General features: G+C 39.1%; 1 protein-coding gene across 1 annotated transcript in view; it reads right to left on the reverse strand.

Moving 5' to 3' along the window:
- LOC124615404 (RNA polymerase II subunit A C-terminal domain phosphatase) overlaps nucleotides 1–18,749 on the reverse strand; it is a 75,894-nt gene extending 57,145 nt beyond the window's left edge. The window contains exon 1 of the mRNA XM_047143255.1: nucleotides 18,520–18,749. Coding sequence (XP_046999211.1) covers nucleotides 18,520–18,737 — 218 coding nt within the window. The 5' untranslated portion in view covers nucleotides 18,738–18,749. The remainder of the gene's footprint in view (nucleotides 1–18,519) is intronic.
- Between the last annotated feature and the right edge of the window lie 5,569 nt (nucleotides 18,750–24,318).

Raw genomic sequence — 24,318 nt, forward strand, 5'->3', positions numbered from 1 at the left:
GTAACACACTAAGTTGCAGACAGGCACAATTATAAGACACTTACACACATAAGCTTTCGGCCACAGCCTTCGTCAGAAAGAGAAACATAAACCATTCATTCACACAAGCAAGCACACTTCACGCACACATTACCACCTTTACGGTAAGTAGCAATCTATCGTTTCCTACACTGTTAAAAATGTACATTGACAGTTTCCAAACTAATTCAGATTTCCATTCTTACAACACAAAAACATGCAATGACAACAACACTTTAGCATAAAAACAAATGTTCGGGGTACTAAATTGTACAACAAAATCACAGGACAGATAAAAGAAATAAAATAAAATTAATCATTTCAGGAAGCAGTATTCAAATTTTTAATGATCAGCTACCAATACAGTGTAAATGAATACCTGCAATAAACTTTTAGCAAATAACTCTTACACGTACTACAAGCCAATAGTATTTTTAACCAAGTGCTTTCTTTAATGTAAATGAATATTGTGAACAGATGTGTTAGAAATCAAATTTTATTCATAAGTAAATGACAACTGTATACCTTTATCACACAGTTTTGCGATTCATCAGAATTTTATACACAATTTGGAATGCGATATTGTGTAGTCTCCTGTACACTCTTGTATACGTATGGTACGTATTTACTGATGAAATCCGTTCAATGTACATTGTCTCTGCATGTGTACCTCTGAATGGATAAACTACAACAACACTACTACTTCTAAGTTACAATATCGGTTGTTAAAAGTGTTCAATTTGTCTATGAATCACCATAGCAGTCAGTTTGAATGTGGTATTCCTGAATATGTATCCACTATAACACGCAATTCATTGCAAAATATTCAGGCTCAGCTGTGGGTCACAATTTATCAATCCCAACGTGATATTATCGTCAAATTATGAAATGTATCTGCTAATAATGTACACAATAACTTGTGAAAATTAATACTACCTCAGCCAGAACCTATCACATTCGCTTGTTTATACATACGGCTGTAAGAAACCACCTTTGTCAATAATTCTTCTAAACATTTAGAAATTGTAATGATGCACTATGAAGAAGTCCCTACTAACATTAGCATAATCTAGGATATGTTATAATTGATAAAAAAGTCATTCATCTCTCCAAAAATTGTTAGAGGTCTGTAGAGACCTGGATCTTCTTCAAGAAGACATCACAAATATTGCACAAGCTGTTCAATTGTGAATCAGTCTTTTAGAAAGTCCTGGTATAGAACCCTTAAACAATAAAATAAAGCCACCCATACACAAAAGGAACACGTTTTAGAATCCTTTCACTGTCTTACTAATATAGTAAATCCAAGATTCAGTGGAAGAAGATTAAATGCTGAACATGAAGAAAGTCCAAAAAACTGGCTCACAGAGATGCATCCAGAGTGGACTGCAAGTGTTATGTCTTTTAGGAATGTTGATTCTCATCATTTTCCTGCTGCTGTGTCTTCTGATGCAATTGTAACACAGTTTCAACCACACTAATGGTGGAAGATAATGAGCTGAAATCAGCAAAAAAGGAAGTTTACCAACAGGGCACATTAATTTTGGGAAAATCCTCATTTATTTCCCTGCTAGCATTGCATCCACTGGAGAAACTTCTCCAGTTCGGTCAAAATTAAGGGATAATGTAGGAGAGAAAAGAGCTGAGAAATCAGTGAAGATCTATAAATTTCTACTGCTTCCAAAAAGGGCTAAATTGTACTTTACCGACATTAGGATTTTACATCACGTTTGAGGGTCTTTTTTCCCCTGGCAGTGTAAATGTTATTTAAGTATGTTTATTACACTGAGAGAAAAGTTAAAACACAACATTAATAAAACATGTTCTTAAAACAGTAAACAGTTGCCTTCAATAAACATAGTGACTCTTTTCAGTTTCTGTAAAATAACTATGTACCACTTTGTACATTAATTAAATTTTCATAATTAAATACTGTTGGGTTTTTTAAATTTTTTAAACTCAGATGGTTGTGGTTTTTTTTTTTTTTTTTTAAATTACAATCACGACTGGTATCCACCACCTTGAGCTACACACAATGTGTTCCCTGGAAAATCACATTATGCACCTAAAAGTTATACACTTTTACTTGGCTCCTCTGCGATTGCTGCTAGCAGCTGACTTCTTGCCTTTCAGGAATGTTTATGCTTGAAACTTCCTGGCAGATTAAAACTGTGTGCCAGACCGAGACTTGAACTCGGGACCTTTGCCTTTCGCAGGCAAGTGCTCTGCCAACTGAGCTACCCAAGCACGACTCACGTGCCGTCCTCGGGGCACACAGTTTTAATCTGCCAGGAAGTTTCATATCAGTGCACACTCCGCTGCAGAGTGAAAATCTCATTCTGGAAACATCCCCCAGCCTGTGGCTAAGCCAAGTCTCCGCAATATCCTTTCTTTCAGGAGTGCTGGTTCTGCAATGTTCGCAGAAGAGCTTCTGTTAAGTTTGGAAGGTAGGAGACGAGGTACTGGCAGAAGTAAAGTTGTGAGGACGGGGTGTGAGTCGTGCTTGGGTAGCTCAGTTGGCAGAGCACTTGCTCGCGAAAGGCAAAGGTCCCGAGTTCGAGTCTCAGTCCGGCACACAGTTTTAATCTGCCAGGAAGTTTCATATCAGCACACACTCCACTGCAGAGTGAAAATCTCATTCTGTTTATGCTTGTTGACAACCTTAACTATATAATAGTATTGTTTGCCGCAGATTACATAGCTGTAAATACAGCGTTGACCCATGCGCATTGATGTGCAGAGTGATTATTATTACGTTAAAAAATGAGCAACTTGCCATAAACTGTCACGACACTTGTGTGGTGCATTAATCCATTACAGTTCATTTCTTTTACACACCATAAGCCAGTTGCTCTGGGAAAAGGAGGTGGGGCTTGTCTCAGTCAATGTGCTACAAGTGAATCACAAGCTTCTATTTCCCGCATCTTCCACTCACTGGTCAAGTAAAAGTGTGTGACCCATTTGCAGGGAAGGGACAAATAAATCAACTGAGCCTACCGATACTGGAAGCGGACGTCAACCTGTGACATAATGGTGTTGTGGTGTGTGACGATAAAAGTGCACAGACAGGGAAAGTATAGAACACTGACAATATTTTGTTTTGTGTTTATTTTATTTTCTTGAAACATATGTTGTGTTAACAGACTGATCAGTGATATAGTCCAACGAGTAAATTACCCTGAAAGGTGACAATTTGGTTCCAAGTTGGTGAAGCCAACTAGCACTCTTGATTATTCATGAAATATTTGTTGTATTTCCTTTGTCACTCATAACAAAGAGTATAATGGCTAACTAGTAGTCACAACAACTATAACAATAAAATCAACATAAAATATTTACAACTACTGATGGCCTTGGGAGAGCCAGTCATGACAAAACTCTACCATCTGGTGAGCAAGATGTATGAGACAGGCGAAATACCCACAGACTTCAAGAAGAATATAATAATTCCAATCCCAAAGAAAGCAGGTGTTGACAGATGTGAAAATTACCGAACTATCAGTTTAATAAGTCACAGCTGCAAAATACTAACGCGAATTCTTTACAGACGAATGGAAAAACTGGTAGAAGTGGACCTTGGGGAAGATCAGTTTGGATTCCGTAGAAATGTTGGAACACGTGAGGCAATACTAACCTTACGACTTATCTTAGAAGAAAGATTAAGAAAAGGCAAACCTACGTTTCTAGCATTTGTAGACTTAGAGAAAGCTTTTGACAACGTTAACTGGAATACTCTCTTTCAAATTCTAAAGGTGGCAGGGGTAAAATACAGGGAGCGAAAGGCTATTTACAATTTGTACAGAAACCAGATGGCAGTTATAAGAGTCGAGGGCCATGAAAGGGAAGCAGTGGTTGGGAAAGGAGTGAGACAGGGTTGTAGCCTCTCCCCGATGTTATTCAATCTGTATATTGAGCAAGCAGTGAAGGAAACAAAAGAAAAATTCGGAGTAGGTATTAAAATTCATGGAGAAGAAGTAAAAACTTTGAGGTTTGCCGATGACATTGTAATTCTGTCAGAGACAGCAAAGGACTTGGAAGAGCAGTTGAACGGAATGGACAGTGTCTTGAAAGGAGGATATAAGATGAACATCAACAAAAGCAAAACGAGGATAATGGAATGTAGTCAAATTAAATCGGGTGATGCTGAGGGGAATAGAATAGGAAATGAGACACTTAAAGTAGTAAAGGAGTTTTGCTATTTAGGGAGTAAAATAACTGATGATGGTCGAAGTAGAGAGAATATAAAATGTAGACTGGCAATGGCAAGGAAATCGTTTCTGAAGAAGAGAAATTTGTTAACATCGAGTATAGATTTAAGTGTCAGGAAGTCGTTTCTGAAAGTATTTGTATGGAGTGTAGCCATGTATGGACGTGAAACATGGACGATAACCAGTTTGGACAACAAGAGAATAGAAGCTTTCGAAATGTGGTGCTACAGAAGAATGCTGAAGATAAGGTGGGTAGATCACATAACTAATGAGGAGGTATTGAATAGGATTGGGGAGAAGAGAAGTTTGTGGCACAACTTGACTAGAAGAAGGGATCGGTTGGTAGGACATGTTTTGAGGCATCAAGCAATCACAAATTTAGCATTGGAGGGCAGCGTGGAGGGTAAAAATCGTAGAGGGAGACCAAGAGATCAATACACTAAGCAGATTCAGAAGGATGTAGGTTGCAGTAGGTACTGGGAGATGAAGAAGCTTGCACAGGATAGAGTAGCATGGAGAGCTGCATCAAACCAGTCTCAGGACTGAAGACCACACACACACACATACCATGATGCTTGCAAAAGCCAGAATTACTGGTGCACCACATCTTACACTTCATTTTCCCACTGCACTGCACTGATCTTCCCCATCTGCCTCCTTAGCTGTGTAACATCCCAGCATGGAAGTAAAAGAAACTGGGTAATTCATGAGGATTTGGATAATGCATCAGACAAAAAACAGTCAGTATCACAGCATAATGGTATTTTATGTATAGTTTCTTCACAATGACCTGAATGAGGACACCCTATATCTGGATCGGCTGAAGTCAGTAAAGTCAGTTGACTTTGGGCCATGAGTGTCTTCTGATCTAATAATATTGAACATGTGTGTACAGTAGTCATTACAAAGTATTTGACATGTAGTGATTAAATAGTAAGCACATGTATAATGTCATCATTGCATGAAGAAGCTGCAGATTGCACCATCTGAATACTCACTCTCCCCTCAGATGTCAATGTGTTGGGCTTTGGTAGGCAGAGCTTGCTTCTTTGCTCCCAGCACTCCAATGAAAACTCAGACAAGACATTGTGAACAAATAGTAATCTTTACGCATCCAAATGGGTTTGAGTCTGATACTAACTCCCTCGAAATCTTGGTAGTCGTGACAGACTGATCTGTAATGCAGCCTGGCATCTAAATTAGTTGGAAGATGACACTCTGGTTGGGAACTAGTATAGCAAATAAATATGAACATGAAATAAAGGTTGTAGCAACAGACTGATCCACAGAGTGGACCAAGGCCTATGATCACTCTATATTTAGTGTGTTTACATTTTGTGGTGTGCAGTTGCATCTGCGGTGGTTGGTTCTTCAGTTAAGTTCTGACAAAGTTGTTTGAGCACTGTTATACAGTTTTTAAACTTAGTAGTTTCCAACGATTATTTTTTTTTTTTTTTTTTTTTTGAGTTGTCTGTGCATTGAAGTCATTTAGTAAGTTTCGTGTGGTAGTTTTCAGCTGATGTTTCTTATTGTTTCTAGTGAAATATTTCAGTAAAATTTTCATTCACTGTTTTAACTTCATTGAGTGCTCCAGTGGCTGCTTGAATTTTTTGGTTTTAGCTAAGAAATTGTGTGAATTTTTGGTGGTATTGGCATTAATTGTGGTTAGTAGTATTAATAAAAGTTGTTGCTTTCTTAGTAGAGAGTGAATATCGAGACAACTAGTGTTAGTTCTATAAATAGTTCTACTGGTGTAACTGAACTTCAGTAACGCAGATGTTCAATTTTTTCAGTAACAGTAAAATTTTACCATGAATGAGAAGTGTGGGCTTTGTCGTAGGCTTGTGAGTAGTGGGTTATGGTGTGGGATTTTTTCAAAGAATTTTCACTGAGGGGAATGCAGTGGGGAAGCCAGTAGGCATTCTAGTGAGATCTTCTCCTGGGAATGCAGAATCTGCAGCAGAAATAAGTCTACAGAGGAGCAGGAGCGTAAGATTTGTGCCCTTCAGGTGCAGTTACAATACGCAAAGGAGGAACTAGATAGGTTGAGGAGGGTGAAAGATGCTAGGGAATGGGAACTGGCAGTTGGCAAGAAGGCAGCTAGGAGGAGCTATTCAGACAGTTGCACTTTGCATATTTCCAATAGATTTGACCAACTGTCACAGTTTAGTGGAGAGGAGCCTCTTGTAGCTGTAGGTGCACGAAACATGTAGTAGCGGCCCGCGCCCCACACGCGGTTCAGGTACAGCATCCATTCTCCTGCCATCTAGGCGCGGCGTCCTAGGTTTTCTCGTTCAGGAGGGTCTGCCGGCACCGCTCTCGTTATTCTTCCCTTCTGCCCCGACGTCAGTACACTGGGAAATATCCTTTTTCTTCTTAATCTGGGTGACCGCAGGTTCTCACACCTTGCTAAGGATGTAACCGCTTTCACTATTTAGTTGTGGCTCCCTTACCCTAATCTCTATGGCTTCTTTGACGACACAGTCCCAGTATTTGGAAGTCTGTGTCAGGACTTTGGTTTGGTCACAATCCATGCTGTGGAGTTCCGACGGGCAATGCTCAGCGATTTTCGACTTACTGGGCTGTTGCAGTCTAGTGTGCCGTTGATGTTCTCAGCATCGGTCCTCAATGGTACGAATGGTCTGACCTATGTATACGCTCCCGCATTGGCAAGGTATCTGATAAACCCCTAATTTACGTAGACCAAGGTTGTCCTTGACACTACTGAGAAGGCTCTTGCTTTTGCTTGGAGGACGGAAGATGGTTTTCACTTGGTGTTTACGTAAAATGCGTCCAATTTTTCCAGATAAGGCCCCACAAAACAGAATAGTAGCCAAGGCCGCCTCCTCCTGAGGTTCATCCTCAGTTTCCGCTGGTGCTGCAGGTGTGGGATGTAGCGTCTTCCGAATTTGTCCTTCCTTGTAACCGTTCCTCCGAAACACGGTCTTCAGATGGTCCAAGTCTTGTTGGGGACTGTCCCTGTTGGAGATGGTGTGAGCTAAGAGTTTTGAGCACGCCATTCTTTCGTGCCGGGTAGTGGCAGCTATCCACATGTAGGTACGAATCAGTGTGCAACCTCTTCCCATACACGCTGTGGCCCAAAGTGCCGCCAGCTCGTCTTCTAATCACAACATCTAGGAAAGGGAGCATCCTATCCATTTCGATCTCCATGGTGAACTTAATATTCTCGTGTCTGGAGTTGAGATGTATGAGGAAGTCTGCCAGTTTCTCTCTTCCATGTGGCCAGATAACGAATGTATCATCCACATATCTAAAGAAACAGATGGGTTTTAGATGTGCTGATTCAAGAGCTTCCTCCTCGAAATGTTCCATGTACATATTTGCAACAACGGGTGAGAGTGGGCTCCCCATAGCTACTCCTTCTGTCTGCTCGTAGTATTCACCATCAAATAAGAAGTAAGTTGATGTCAGAAATTGTCTGAAAAGGTTGGTGGTCTCTTCGTCAAATTTCTGGCTGATGAGTTCCAAGGATTCTTGTAACAGAACTTTAGTGAATAGAGATACCACATCGAAGCTCAACAGTATGTCAGATTCCTTAAGTGTAAGGTTGTTGATGCGTCCCAAGAAATCCACGGAGTTACAGATATGGTGTGTACATCTCCCAACATAAGGGCTAAGCATTTGTTTGAGGTGCTGGGTGAGAAGGTACGTTGGGGCACCAATATTGCTGACAATGGGACGTAACGGAATCGATTCCTTGTGCACCTTCGGCTGTCGGTAAAGTCTAGGAGGAACAGCAGCCCTCGGGCGTAGCTTCTTGGTAATCTCGTCAGGGAAGCCAGAATACTTGAGAAGTGCCAGAGTCTTCCTCTCGACCCTCTTGGTAGGATCGGTGTCAATTTTGTGGTATGCGCTGTCACCAAGTAGGCCCCGCGGGGAAGAATAATGAGAGTGGTGCCGGCAGACCCTCCTGAACGAGAACACCTAGGACGCCGCGCCCAGACTGCACTGACTCATAGGAAGCGCCTGAGAGAGGAGGGGGATTGTCCTAGATATACCTGGCGCCGGCCCACTGCCATTCAGTACATCAGCGCACCCGATGATGGCAATGTGGTCGATTGCCGAAGTATTGTGTCCTATGCACACTCATATCAGGCTGTTCACCCGAGATTTATTTAGTCACTTTTATTCATTCTTCATAACTACGCGGGCACTCTGATACTACAAGGGTTAATGGCCTTTCAGACCATGATGCACAAAATTTAACACTATGAGGCTTTTGTACTCAAACAAATGTCAAATATAATTACAAACTATATAGAAAAGCTAATCCATTGGCAAGAGCGAGTTTTTTAAACCTTGTTTAGGAACAAGAGTGGCAGGATGTATATAGTGCCCACGACATAGATGACAAATACAATGATTTCCTTAACACATTTCTCATGGTCTTTGAGAGTTGCTTTCCATTAGAATGTTCTAAATGGGGTAATAGCAGTAAAAGCCAGCCTGGGTGGCTGACTAGTGGGATAAGGACATCATGTAGTAGAAAGCAGGAATTATATCAAAACGTTAGAAGTAGTTACAATCACGCTACAGTAGCCCACTGCAAACAGTATTGTAAAATGCTCAAAAATGTTATTAGTAAGGCAAAGAGTATGTGGTACACAAATAGAATAGCTAAGTCACAGGATAAAATTAAAACTATATGGTCAGTTGTGAAGGAAGTGTCTGGTCAGCAGCACAAGATCGAAAATATAAAGTCAGTTCGCAGTAAAATATTTCTGTTAGTGATAAGTATTTAACAATTATTTTCTGAGCATTGCTGGTAAATTAAATAAAAACTTAGTTTCTACAGGGAAACTTACAACTCTCTTGGAAAATGCGTTTCCGAGACTGATATCTGAAATACTCCTCTGCGATACTGACAATGGGGAGACTGAGTCAATAATTAACTGAAGACTAAGAACTATCATGGATACGGTGGAGAGCCTAACACAATATTACATTACTGTGCTGCACATGTTAGCCCTGTACTTACCCATATTTGTAATTTTTCCTTTAACAATCGTCATTGTGCTGAACGATTAAAGTACTCAGTAGTACAGCAGCTTTATAAAAAGGGAGAAAGCGATAATGTAGACAATTTTAACCTGTTTCTATGCCATCAGTGTTTGCTAAAGTTGTTGAAAAGGCAGTGTATGTAAGGATAATTGATCATTTTATATCACATAATTTGCTATCAAAGGTGTTGTTCGGCTTCAGTAGTCATTTAACAACTGTAAAGGCTATATTGTCTTCTCTCTGTGAGGTACTGGATGGAATAAACAAAAGATTTTGGACGCTAGGCATATTTTTTTTATTTAACTAAGGAGTTTGATTGTGCTTATCACAGAATATTGGGGTCGACAGAAGCGTCCGATCCCACGCGTCGGCTTTGACCCGTGACGTAAGGGTGTTGTCGTGCGTGACGTCATGACGGCGCGGAGTTTGGTTTGAGTGTGGCTGTCTCCAGTTCTGTTTTATCTTATTTTATTTACTTTTCTGATCTGTTCGTTCTATCTCGTGAGATTTTTTTTTTAATTTAAAAACACTTATTACTTATTTTAATTATCTGTTTCCTCCAATTTCTGTTTTAGTTTATTATATTTATCTTTCTGATCTGTTCGTTCTATCCCGTGAGATTTTTTTTTTTTTAAAGACAAAAAACACTAATCAGCTACTGAAGCATTTTTATCTTCTATGGGTTGCAGGGGTTACGACCCCTGGGGAGGTGGGTGGGTATTCATGCATGGCTGTCTTCACTTACACGTTGTAGCTACGCAAGGCGTCTAAATTTGTTTATATTTAGTTTGCCCCCCCACCCAAAACACCCCATTTCCCGCGCTTGTCCCGTTAGTGTCATTAGGCTTCTTGTGGAAAGTGTGTGTGTGTGTGTGTGTGTTTTTGTTTCCGCCATATTTGTGACGTCATGGGTCAAAGCAGACGGGTGGGATCGGACACTTCCGTATTTCCGAATATTGCTCCAGAAGTTGGACCATTATGGAATACAGGGAGTAGCTCACAATTGGTTCACCTCTTACTTTAACAACAGACAGTAAAATGTCATTATTTACAGTGTTGAGAATGGCTGTGACATGGGGTCTGAGGGGATTCCTGGGAGGAGCAGAAGAGTTTTGGCGAGCAAGTTGGCAACCCTGGTGTTAACCTTGAACCGTTAGCTTCCTCCTCGCAGTCGTTCGGCAGTTGAACGTTGCTTCTGGTTGGAGTAGGTCACGTTAAAAATGGCTGCACCGATTCAGAATCCCGCCAAATGCGAAGTGCGCTCCGTCATATGTTTTCTTCATGCAAAAGGTCAGTGACCAGCAGATATTCACAAAGAAATTGTTTCTGTTTACGGGAACATTACGAATCGACAAAATGTAACGAAATTGTGTCGTCATTTCTCTGAAGGTAGGACCAATGTTCATGACGAACAAAGAACAGGTCAGCCATCTGTGATCTTTGATACCCTTCTTCGGAGAACGGAGGAAGCAATTCATGTGAATAGACGCCTCACATTGAAAGGATTGCATCAGATCATACCAGACGTGTCAATGACAACTCTTTATGATGGTGTGACTGTCAAGTTAGAGTACAGGAAATTGTGTGCACGCTGGGTTCCAAAACTGTTAACAGAAGAACACAAAAAGAAAAGGATGGGCTTTGCACTCGGCTTCCTCACACGCTATGCTGAAGCAGGTGATGAGTTCCTTGATCACATTGTGACAGGTGACGAGACGTGGGTTTATCGCCATACACCTGAATCCCAGCAACAATCAATGCAATGGTGCCATTTGAATTCACCAAAAGCCAAGAAATGCAAAACATCAATTTCAGTGAAGAAAATCATGGCTTCTGTTTTTTGCGACAGACAAGGCATTCTTCTGTTGGAATTTATGCCTCCTGGAACGACAATTAATGCTGCTGCATATTGCCAGACTTTGAAATGTCTTCGAAGGGCAATTTAAAACAAACGCAGGGGGATGCTGACAAGTGAAGTCCGCTTGCTTCATGACAACGCTCGGCCTCACACAGTGCTCGTAACCAAAGCACTACTCTAACAACTCAAATGGGACGTATTGGACCGTTCGCCATACAGCCCAGACCTTGCGCCCACCGACTTCCATGTCTTCCGTTACCTGAAGTCACATCTTGGTGGAAAATCATTCCACGATGATGAAGAGATCAAAGATGAAGTTGAAATGTGGTTCCGACAACAGGCGGCAACCTTTTATGACTGTGGGATACAAAAGCTTGTCCACCCACTTAACAAATGTTTGGATAACGGGGTTGATTATGTCGAAAAATAACAAATAATCCAGTTAATAAGATGTAACTGTCTTTTTCTAAATAAATGTTCTATTTAAGGACTGCGAGCCATTGTATCTTTACTTTTCGAAATGCCCTCGTATTTTGGGATAACTCTTCCCATTCTCAGCAGTTTGTGCGATAAATGGTGTCAGTTCACGAACCTCATGTCAACTCCTATTCACTAGTCTGAGTATTCTGACATTGGCCTCTCAATATATATAATCTTTTCTGTCATTTCTAGTTAACAGTATCAGCTTATTCCCAAGAGTTAGCAGCTTTCACTCAGTTAATACTAGGCAGAAATCCAATCTGCATTTTGACTGCAGCACTTCCTTAACTCTTGTGCAGAAAGGTGTGCAGTATACTGTTGCATCCATTTTCAATAAGTTACCACAAGAATTCAAAAATCTTAGCAGTAATCAACACGCTTTCAAATCGAAATTGAAGAGTTTCCTCATGGGTCACTCCTCCTATTCCGTCGAGGAGTTCCTTGAAAAATTTAGCTGATGCCTACGTAATATTGTTTATTGCATTTACTTAAACTTATGGATGACTTTTTTTTGGGTTCATAAACATTTTATTTATCTGTTATTACTTTTATGTTGTAATTTCATGTACTGACATGGTCAATGATCTTGGAGATTTGGTTCTCAATTTGGTCCTACGGAACTAGAGATGTAAATAGATACCAGTCTTATACAGGATGTCCAGACAGAAATGGTCAATATTCAGGAGTCTAGATCTACACATAAAAGGAATGATCATTCGAAGCAAAGTAGTATAGTAGCACAGTAGTTCAGTAGAAGAGATGAGTTTCACAGCAGCAAAGACGAGCAAGTGCTCATAGCTCTTAATCTATGCACTTTAGAGCCCACATTTACTGGATATTTTTTCTTGTTTTGGTCCATACTACCACCTCTCAAAATATGGAAAGCAAAGATCCTGAAGTAAAAGAGATTTAGTTCACACCTGAAAGATGAAGTGGGGTCATTCCACACCAAGTGGTCTAAAACTGAAAAAAGTTCCCACCATCATGGTCTCCAATTTTCGTCAAATTTTAACTGTAGCTTTAGTCAAGTGTTGAAGTAAGTTTCCCAAGATTTCAGGCCTCTAGCTGCAATAGCTGCTGATCTAGACCCCCTTGTCTGAAGTGTACTTAGTCCGTGTGCATGCAACATAAAAAAAATGTCATATTTGGAGTCTAATAAAATCGAAACTAATTCATAAGAATGGTTAGTAAGATGCGACCCTGTACAGTTTTTTTTGCTGATTCCAACGAAATTATGTATAACATTACTCATGCAAACCCCGGTCAAATAACTCGACTCAAAGTATACTTCAAAATTTGTCGTGACACAACGCGACAAATTTTGACCAATATTAAGACTGCAATGATTTCCTTGCAGTTGAAGATATGGACTTGAACTTTTGGCCAAGCTTCATGCTTGTGCTAGACATAATGCAGCCGGATTTGCAATGATCCAGGCCATATGGTCGCCCTGCAGTATCTCTTCAAATTAGGCAGTGTCAGCACAAACGGTAAAATTTACCAAAGTTTCAAGCCAATTACTAAAAAATAGTTGGCCTGAATCTGCTTGTGAATAGTATCACCTAAAAGAGAAACTCTTGCTCTACAAGACTGACATTTGTTTTTTTTGCAACGCGACCATTAAGTACTCATTAACTCACATCAAAGTTGTTATATTTTGTATGCGCGATGCACTAATTTTTCTTCATTTCTAGGAATTTGAATCTTAATAGTCGCTTAGAATTACTGATATAATTGGATATTTCATTCGTGTTTTATTCAGTGATTGGCCAGTGAGAGATGTCAGAAGTTAATGAAGAAGAAGAATCGTTGGCCACCTGTTCAATTGGAAAAGATGCTGCTGCATCGAAGTGCCATGTTATCTTCTATGCTAAGAAGACTGGATTCAAAGCGTTTAGTGATTTCACAGAATGTGACCAGAAATTGCTTGTTTCGCGTTCAGAAGCCAAACTTGACGAAAATTCCATCATTTGCTTCCACCATGAAGCCCTCTTCCTACATGAATATCAAGCGATGCAAAAGAAATGTTGCAATCCATTCAAGAAGAGGAATCACAATGTAAAAGCTGGACTTAGACTGCTTGATAATGAAACAGCTGCCAAACTTTGCCTGTTAAAGAAAAAAGAAGTGATTGATATAAAACCTGGTCAGAAGCTTTGCCCTCGCTGCATGTCGGCACTGAACCAAAAGCTAGAAGATTCATCATCACTATCAACCCAATCTGAACAAGATTTCACAACGGATGAAACTGAACCAGCCATCAACAAAAGTTTATCATTTATTGGTGCTTCACCATTGAAAAGAAGACAACTAAGTAAAAGAGATAAGCAAAGCTATGCAAAAAGAAAGATCTTGGATGCACAAAGTTTAATTGGGAATCAAATTGCTGCTGCTGTAGGAATCAATTACGATGAACAGCCAAGTTCAAGTAAAAGTCGCCCATGCAATAATTGTGCAGATCTTGATAATCTTATAGAAGAGTTGAAAGAAAAATGTAAAGTGTCAAATCGTAGGACAAAAGTTCAAATATTGACCTTGGTTCCAAGAAGCTGGACAATTAAAGATACGACAACAGCATTTAATGTATCAGAAAGAATGGTAAAGCAAGCGAGAAAACTGAAGAATGAGCAAGGTGTTCTAGCTTTTCCAGCAAATCGGCAAGGAAGGAAGCTTTCAGATGAAGTTGTTCAGAAAGTACATGACTTTTTTCAAGATGACGAATTCAGCAGACTTTGTCCAGGGAAGAAAGACTGTGTGCCTGTGAGAATTTCAGGAACAAAGGTGTACAAGCAAAAGCGGTTGTTGCTTTGCAATTTGAAGGAAATGTACGTGTCTTATCAGAAGCAAAATGGACCAGAAATTGGCTTCTCAAAGTTTTGCGAGCTTAGACCAAAATGGTGTGTTACAGTTGGCTCTGCTGGAATGCACTCAGTTTGTGTCTGTACAATACACCAAAATGTCAAGCTTATGCTCACTGGTGCATCAATCAATGAAGACTACAAGGAAATTCTTAGCAAAGCTGTTTGCAGCTTGGAAAACAAGGATTGTATGCTTCATCGTTGTGAAAACTGCCCTGGTCCAGAAGGTGTAGAAGCAGTTATTGCAACATATTTTGAAGATAATGACCCTGAAGAACTGATTGAGTACAAACAATGGATTCATACCGACAGGGATACTTTAGAAACAAAGCAGCTTTCAACAGAAGAGTATGTTGAAGATATTGCAGCAAAAATTTGGAACCTGTCTTGTCATCACTACATTGCCAAGCATCAAAGCCAGCACCTGAAAGCTCTCAAAACTGATTTGAAAGAAGGCGAATTCATAATACTAATGGATTTTGCTGAAAACTATTCATTTATTGTTCAAGATGCAGTGCAAGGCTTTCACTGGGAAAACAGTCAAGCAACAGTTCATCCATTTGTAGTCTACTACTGTGAAAACGAAGAGGTGCAATGTGTGAATCTTTGTGTTATTAGTGACTGCCTTCGACACGATACGATTACTGTCCATGTTTACATTGGAAAAGTAATCAATTACCTGAAGATGCAATTTTCCAAAATAAGCCACATCCACTACTTCAGTGATGGTTCAGCTGCACAATATAAGAATTTCAAGAATTTTCTCAACTTATGCTATCACAAAGAAGATTTTGAAATAACAGCAGAATGGAATTTCTTTGGAACAAGCCATGGAAAGTCGCCTTGTGATGGCATTGGAGGCACAACAAAACGGTTGGCAGCAAGAGCAAGTTTGCAACGTCCATATGAAAACCAGATTCTAACACCCAAAGATCTTTTCAACTTCTGCAATGATAATATCAATGGAATCAAATTCTTTTTCATCAGCAAAGAGGAAGTTGAAGAAGAAAAAGCTTCTCAAGAAGAAAGATTCCTGCAAGGGCACACTCTAGCTGGCACAAGAGAAAACCACCATTTTTTGCCCATTGATATGACGACAATTAAGGTCAGTAGAGTTTCTAATGATGCGACATCTTTTTTGGCCAAAATTAGTGCTGCTGAAGTAGTAGTTCAAGTCATGGATCTTCAGCCTGGGCAGTATGTTGCTTGCATTTATGAAAAGAAATGGTGGATTGGAAACATCGTTGAAATCTCAGTCGAACAGAAAGATGCTTTCATAAGCTTTATGCATCCTCATGGTCCTGCAAGTTCATTTTATTGGCCCTTAAGACGTGATACTTGCTGGATTCCAGAACAACTTATCATTGGTGTTATTCCAGCTCCATCAGTGACATCATCTGGTCGGCAATACAGTTTTCCTGAAAGCATTCTCTTGCAAATCAACGATGCTTCCAGAATGATGAAGTAACTGAGGAAGACAGGCTTGGGAACCTGCATAAAGAAACCCACAATCAGGCTTGGGATCCTGTGGTAAAGACACCCTGTAATCAGGCTTGGGAACCTGCAGTAAAGATACCCACCCGTGGCTGTTACTGCATGGCTATCGGGCGTGGCCCCTATGGCGATGGGGATGCTGGTTTTATTGTGATAACCAGTAATGGCTCAGCCATCATGGACCAACGCAGGGCACTGCGCACACAAAATATAAGATACTTTGACCTGAGTAAATAAGCACTTAATGGAAGCGTTGCAAAAGAAAAATATATCCATCTCGTAGAGCAAGAGTTTCTCTTTCAGATGATACTATTCACAATTAAATCCAGGCTGACTATTTTGTAGTAATGGGCTTTGAACTTTGGTAAATAAAGCCATTTGCGCTGACACTGCCAAATTTGAAGAGATTTTGCAAGGCGACTATAAAGCCTGGGTAGTTGGAAATCCAGCTGTATTATGTCCAGCACAAAGATAAGACTTGGTAAAAAGTTCAAGTCCATATCTTTATCTGCAAGGAAATTATTGCAGTCTGAATATTGGTCAAAATTTGTCGCATTAAGTCACGACAGAATTAGGGGTACACTTTGAGTCGACTTGTTTGACCGGATTTTGCATCAGTAATCTTATAATTAATTTCGTTTGAATCAGCACAAAAAACTGTACAGGGTCTCATCTTACTAACCATTCTTATGAATTGGTTTCAATTTTATGAGACCCCAAAAATGGCATTTTGTCTGATGTCGCGCGCATGCGAACTTACTACCCTTCAGACAAGGGGGTGTAGATCAGCAAGTATTGCAGCTAGAGGCTTGAAATCTTGAGAAACTTAATTTAGCACTTGACTAGTGCTACAGATAAAATTTGAAGAAAATTGGAGACATGATGGTGGGAAGGTTTAGACCACTTGGCATGGAATGACCCAGTGCTCATAACTCTTAAGCTGTGCATTTTAGAGTAAATGGTCACTAGACTTTTTTGCTTCGAATGGTTGTTCATGTCATATCCCTGAATATCGACAACACCTCCTGGGACATCCTGTATATACATAAAACTGCAACGTAATTCTTACTGAAGGGTATACACTAGATGCAAAATACTTTAATCGCTGTACTTTGCTCCCCCTATTAACAATCTGGTTTTAAGTTTAACGTTCCCTGTTTACTGTCTTTATGAAGTACTAGGACAACACAATGCCACTTGGTCAAGCAATATCTTACCTGTCATTTCTGTCATACCTGTAAAACTAATTACTTGGTTTATGGTGTTAACATGATGGACATATATATGTTTGGACATGTGCGTGTGTCCATCATTTTAATACCATGCAAAAAAATGATTGCCTATACTTGAGTAGTGGACTACACCTCTGCATCCTACAAATAAGCACATATTTAATAATGCTGATGCCAGTATTCTCGAAGCCAGAAAATACTGACGAGAGCAAAGACTAAGCCTACTTGAGAATCAGTGATAATGATACAGATGACACTGATGTGTCTTTAGTTTTAATTTGAGTATGAATGAATCCTTCAACTTTATTTAAAGGTCTTACTGACGAATTCATTCAATCTTAAATAAAAATGTAGGAACGGTTTGCATACTATGGTTTACTACATGAAGATATGATATCTCTACTCTAACTATGAGACCATAGTTCAGGGCCAAAATTGTCAGAAAGCTATATTCACACTCATCTGTGCAATAAAAATGGAACACTTAGTAAAAACAAAATCCAGAAACCAAGTTGTTGTTGAATCAGACAAATTTATCCAAGCCTGCAGTCCACAACAAACGAAGAGAATGTTCATGTGGGAGGTAATTCCTTGAAGAATGATGTATAGCCCATGACAAGAAAACAGAGCAGAATGTATACTAATAATTGTATCGCCATTTAGAATTACACAAATATTGGAATAATGAGAAGGCATATTTATAGGTCAATGACAGCCACTGTGATAGTTTACCAAACAATTTCTTTAATTATTCTCGATGTCGAGAATTTATTTCAAATGTACCTTAAAAAAGAATTCACGCTAAGGCCTACAATACAATGTACGAGTTACCACTGTTATGAAATGCTGTTCACAACTGTTCGACTAATAGTTCGATGCAAATTAATTATTAGTGATTAATGTCTTCATGTTTTTTGTCAGCATGACTATAGGCATTTAAGTACACTTCTAAATTTTTTTTAGAGTCAACTGGTGGAGAAACGCTCGGTATCGGGGAATAATTTTACTCGTTGTGTCAATAAATATTTCGGTCACTAGTCAAATTAATTTCCGAATGCAACCAATTAAAATGGTAAACTTTAACGTACGCTGATCACGTCAGTCATGCCAGTTCTGATTAACATCAACATTAACGCTGACACAATGATGCTTTTGTTGTTGTTATTGTTTACATCGTGCCACTTCGCTACTCATTCACGACACTGATTTCCTTGCTCCCACGACAATTAATTTCCAATAATACTGCTAGTGTAACAAGTATTACGGCATATAAAATAATGAAAATATGAATTTCAACCACAGATTACGAAAGGCACCACGCTACAACATTAATTAAGTAAGTTACATACCCTGGTTCGATTATTTCGCCTTCCTTCACCAACAGCTTTCGAATTACACCCACGGTCTTTGCCTTCAATTTTTGTTCTGTCGGTTTCTCTGCATCCACATTTAGGTTGTAAAATAGTAGCACACGACCTATAGAAACGAAAGATCCTTCCTCCACGGCCCATTTTAAAAGTTTTGCTGGTTTTCCAAGCGGGAACACAATTACGCCTTTTGCGCCCATGTTGACTGAATGTCTGCTTTGTTTTTCTAATACTACCTCACACACTATTGGATGGCTCCGGCGGAACTGACGTACTGGTGACCAATCCGACGTGTTTCGTCACGACGTCGCAAACTTTCGAGCGTAATTTGAATTTAACAACACAACGCAGCGTGTTCGTATGACGCTCGGCGGACTGCATGTGGTACCCAACATACCAGTTAACGACACGATTTACAGCATGGCATTATGAGTTCTAATTAAAGTCGTAACTTTGAACAGGGTACAGCGTCACCAACATTCACGGTGTCAGGAACAGGCCTTCTTTTTTAAAATCTAAATATCTAGAAACGGAGACAGCTGGAAGAAAGTAAATGTATTGCTAATATATCTTGAGGTGATTTTCTGCAGGAAACTCACTATTTGCGCTCGTGTTTCTTTCAACGAGGCACGTAACCGAGAGACGGTTCTTTGTGGGGAGGGGGAGTGGGTCACAATTTGTTACTCTGGCTTCCCCCAGTGTTATTTTATGTAACTCAGCCACTTTTTACAGATACAATAAACACAGTATTTCATACGGCCATCTAAATATTCTTGATATATTTCTACATATACATCTATAATCTGCGAACGATCGTAAAGTGCGTGGCAGAGGGTATGTCCCATTGTATCAGTTATTAATGTTTCTTCATATACCCAAGTGCAGGAATAATGACTGTTTAAATGACTCTTTCATGCTGTAATTAATCATATCTTGACAACGTCACAATTACTATATGAGCAATATATGGGGGGTTGTAGTATACTCCTAGTGTCATCAGTTAAACCCACTTCTTGAAACTTCATAAGTAGGCTGTAACACTACTGCACTGCCATCAGAAGAAAAAGCATGCAAAGAACCATCCATAGCTAAGACAATTGTAGGCCTGCAAAATCCTTATGTACCAGATAATCCAGAAGACATGGAAGCTGTCACTGCATGTCCAACTGCACCCACAGGAACAACAACAATAGTAGTAGAAATAGAAACACCAACAACAGAAGAAGAGGAAACACCTGCATGCCCAGCCGTACTCACAACAGCAGCAGCAGCAGCAGCAGCAGTAGAAGACACAGAAACCCCACCAACAGAAGAAGAGGAAACAGCTGCAGGTGAAATGTGTAGTGTAACAAGCAGGCAAAAAATAGTGCCTCCATCCCACATGAAAGATTTTTTAATGTCAAGCACAAAGAGGAGGAAACCATTACAATAAGTAGAACTAAATTTTTCACTGTATTTCACCAAAATATACAGTCCATAAAGAATAAAATTCAACAACTAGAATTAGAATTGCAAAAACTAGACAGTACCATTGTGTTTATTACTGAACATTGGTGTAAGGAAAATGACAATATATATTTTGCATTAACATCTTATGACCTGACCTATTCCTATAATAGAATTAATATGAAAGGTAAGGGTTCATGTATTTATGTGAAAAAAGGCATCATAACATTTAAAATTAGTAAAGATCTTATACCATTAAGTGAAGACAAACATTTTGAACTATCAGCAGTTGAAATAACAGAAAACAGCTTGTCAAAAAAAATTAATTGTATTTTGTGAATATAGATCCCTCAGTGGTAATATGGACATTTTTGTCTCAAAACTCAATCAGAGCTTAGAAAAGGTAACTTGTCCCAAAATGAACATTCTCATATGTGGGGATTTAAACACCAACACCGTGCAATCAGATGATCTTAGTAGTACCTACTTGAACATTCTCTGCAGCTATGGCATAACATCACTCGTTAACTATCCAACTAGAGTGACCAAACAATCTTCCTCAATAACAGACCATGTAGCAACAGACATAGAAAGAAAGCACTGTCACTTACTCGTTCAAAATCTAGGCCTATCAGATCATCTCCGTCAGATATTAAAAGCAAATATTAGTGTAGAAGTCTGCTAAATTGAATGCATGCAAGAGGGCCTTCTCAGAATCAAACCTATGCCATTTCTCGTCTCAGTTACAGCATGAAGGGTGGGAGGAAGTGTATGCAGAAACAAATGTAAACAAAATGTTTAATAAGTTCATGACAATATTTAAACTAAAATTTGAGGACGCATTCCCCAAAACACTGCATTCAATTGGAGCAACAAACAAAAATAAATTGGTGACCAGAGGTATCAAAAAATCCTCTGAAACCCTAAGGTATCTTGCATCCATCAAAAATTGCCAGACTGACCCAGTGAGTACTACAAAAATTACAGGAGAACTTATTGAAAAGTATTGCTAGCTGCAAAAAAAAAAAGAAACTTACAAATGGCAAAACATTACTGAAGGCAGGTAACAAAAGTAAAGCAATCTGGAACATAATTAAACAGGAGACAGCAAATGATGGACAAAAAAATCTGGAAAAACAGATTAAAAGCAAAGATGTTGAAATCAGCAACCCAAAGGAACTAGCAAACTTTGTGAATGAATACTTTGGTGGGATTGCTAACGAATTCCAACGGAAATTTCCAAACACATATGTTCAACACCAACAGGACCAGCCATCACACACAATAATGCCCTTTCCAACAACAGAGCAAGAAGTGGCATGGGTGAAACACCATCTAAAGAATAAAAAATCCACAGGGTTAGATGAGATCCTAGTCAGTGTGCTAAACAAATGTACACTCAACATAAAAACCCCATTAACAATAATAATTAATCTAGCTTTCAGATGGAGCTGCTTTCCTGAATAGCTGAAACAAGCAAAACTAATACCAGTACTAAAAAATGGCAATGCAAAAAATGTAGAAAACCACAGACCAATTTCCTTGCTATCTTGCATTTCCAAAATAATAGAAACCATAATGAAAAATAGACTAACTAGAAAAATTTAACCTTCTCCGCAGTGAACAATTTGATTTCAGGCCCACAAAAAGTACACAGACAGCTACAGCACAGTTTACCAAAGTCGTACTAGAAGCATTAGACAAGAGTGAGAATGCAACAGGCTTTTGACACAGTTGAGCACAGAATTTTATTACACAAAGTAGAAATATTAGGAATAAGGGGTACAGCAAAGCAATGGTTTAAATCATACTTGGAAAACAGGATGCAAAGAGTTGAAATCTCACATATTTGCCAAAGATTGGTAGTAAAACACTTATCTCATCCAATATATATTAATATAGGTGTCCCCCAGGGAAGTGTACTGGGCCCAGACCTATGACAGGCACTGTAGTGATTACAGACAACAAATCTAATAAAGCTCTCAGAGACATCCACAACTGGCCACTAAAGAATAAAGTAACCCCAAATGTCAAAAAGAGAAACTGTATAAAATTCTGAGTAAATAAAAAACCCATTGACATTACACTGAAAGTAAACAATGAGGTACTTGATTGTCTAACAGTAAATTCTTGGGGATGAATGTAGACTGTCAGCTAAAATGGACAGGGCATGTGAGAATTCTTGTACCAGTGTGCAATATTTCCTCCCTCAAAGTAATCTACTTTGGGTATGGGTATATGAATTCCGTCCTCAGTTATGGGATAATGTTTGTTTTTTATGGGGGGGGGGGGGGGGGGGGGAATGCTGGAAACATACAAGCTGTTTTCAAGATACAGAAAAGAGCTGTTCGAATAGTAACAAATAGCACTAACAGGGCACACTGCAAAGAGTTGCTCAAAAAGTTAGAAATTCTGACAGTTCCATGTGAATATATTTATCAAAACATAATGTACATAAGGAAAAACATTAATCCGTATACCACAAACAGCACAATTCACGGCCATAGAACCAAATCGAGACACTGTTTACATCTAAACAGAAGACACAAGTCAAAAACTTAAAATAGTGTATTATATCATGGTATTAAATTGTACCGCTAAAAATAAAAGGTGTAAATGATCCCCACACCCTTAGTCAAAGGCTAAAAAAATATTTACTAGATAATAGCTGCTACACTGCAGACGAATATTTAAAATAACTATAGACTAATGTTCATGAACATTGTACTGCATAACAAATTTAACTTGACATGATTAGAAAAGTAGAACTAAGTATAGGAGCTGTATATACTGTAAAGAGACACGTTTATTTTATAAGAAATATTGTACAAACATTTGATGACATCTATGCAATGTATATTGTTCTACGGATGAATAAATCAATCAGTCAATTTTGGGATAGTTTGTCTATCTTCAGGAGTCTTCCAGTTCAGTTTGTTTAGCATATCTGTACCACACCCCCACAGGTCAAACAAACCTGTGACCATTCATGTTGCCCTTCTATCTATGTATTCAATATCTGCTGTTAATCTGATTTGGTATCAGTCCCACACCCTTGAGCAATGTACGAGAACCAGTAGCACGAGTGATTTGTAAGCAATCTTTGTAGACTGATTGCACTTCCACAGTATTCTACCAGCAAACCAAAATGTATCACTTGCTTTACCCATGAATGAACCTATGTGATCATTCCATTTCATATCCCTACAAAATGTTACACCCGGGTATTTGTATGAGTTTGCTGATTTCAAAAGTGACTCGTTGATAGTCTATTCATAGGATACTATGTTTTTTTGTTTGGTGAAATTCACAATTTTACATTTCTAAAAATTTAAAGCAAGTTGTCAATCTTTCCACCAGTTTGAAATGTTTTCAAGGTGTGGCTGAATATTTATGTAGCTTCTTTCAGATAGTATTTCATTATAGATAAACTGTGTCATCTGCAAAAAGTCTGAGGTTACTATTAATATTGTCTGCAAAGTCATTAATATACTACATGAACAGCAAGGGTCCCAACACACTTCCCTGGTGTGCCCTAAGGTTACTTCTACATCTGATTATGACTCTCCATCTGAGATAACATGATGCATTCTCCCTACCAAACAGTCCTCAGTACAGTCACAAATTTCACTTGACACCCCCTATGATGGTATTTTTGACAATAAGCTTAGGTGTGGTACTGAGTCCAATGCTTTTGGGAAGTCAAGAAATACTGCATCTACCTGCCTGCCTTGATCCATATGTTTCAGTATGTCATGTGAGAAAAGTACAAGTTGTGTTCATAAGATCGATGTTTTCAGAATTCATGATGGTTGGCAAGGAGGAGGTCACTCTGCTCGAGATACTTAATTATGTTTGAAGTCAGTATATGTTCTAACATTCTAAACAAATCAATGTCAGGGATATTGCACAGTGGTTTTGCGGACCACTTCTACTACCCTTCTTGTACACAGGTGTACTCTGCGATTTTTTCCAAGAATTGGGCACAGGTTTTTGTTTGAAGGATTTATGTTTATAGTTAGAAGAGAGACTCAATCAGCCACAAATTCAGCCTTAACATATGACCAGATTTCTTTGGGTTTTGTGAAGGATTATTGGACAATATTCTGCTATGATTGTTACTGAAGGCTTCATGCATTGCTCTCTGGATAGCTAAATGTGTTTCATTCAACATTATTCTATCTATAGCACTATGCTTTGTTTTACACCTGTTATGCCGGAGAAGATACACATTTGGTGAGCTCCGTTTTTAGTAACAAAAATCGCGAGTTTAAGTGTTCCCTGTGCGAGAAATACAATGCAGGGTGTGATAATCGGTGCGTGCCGTGCCAAATC

This window comes from Schistocerca americana, chromosome 5 (genome assembly GCF_021461395.2).
Source record: "Schistocerca americana isolate TAMUIC-IGC-003095 chromosome 5, iqSchAmer2.1, whole genome shotgun sequence".
Lineage (NCBI taxonomy): Eukaryota > Metazoa > Arthropoda > Insecta > Orthoptera > Acrididae > Schistocerca > Schistocerca americana.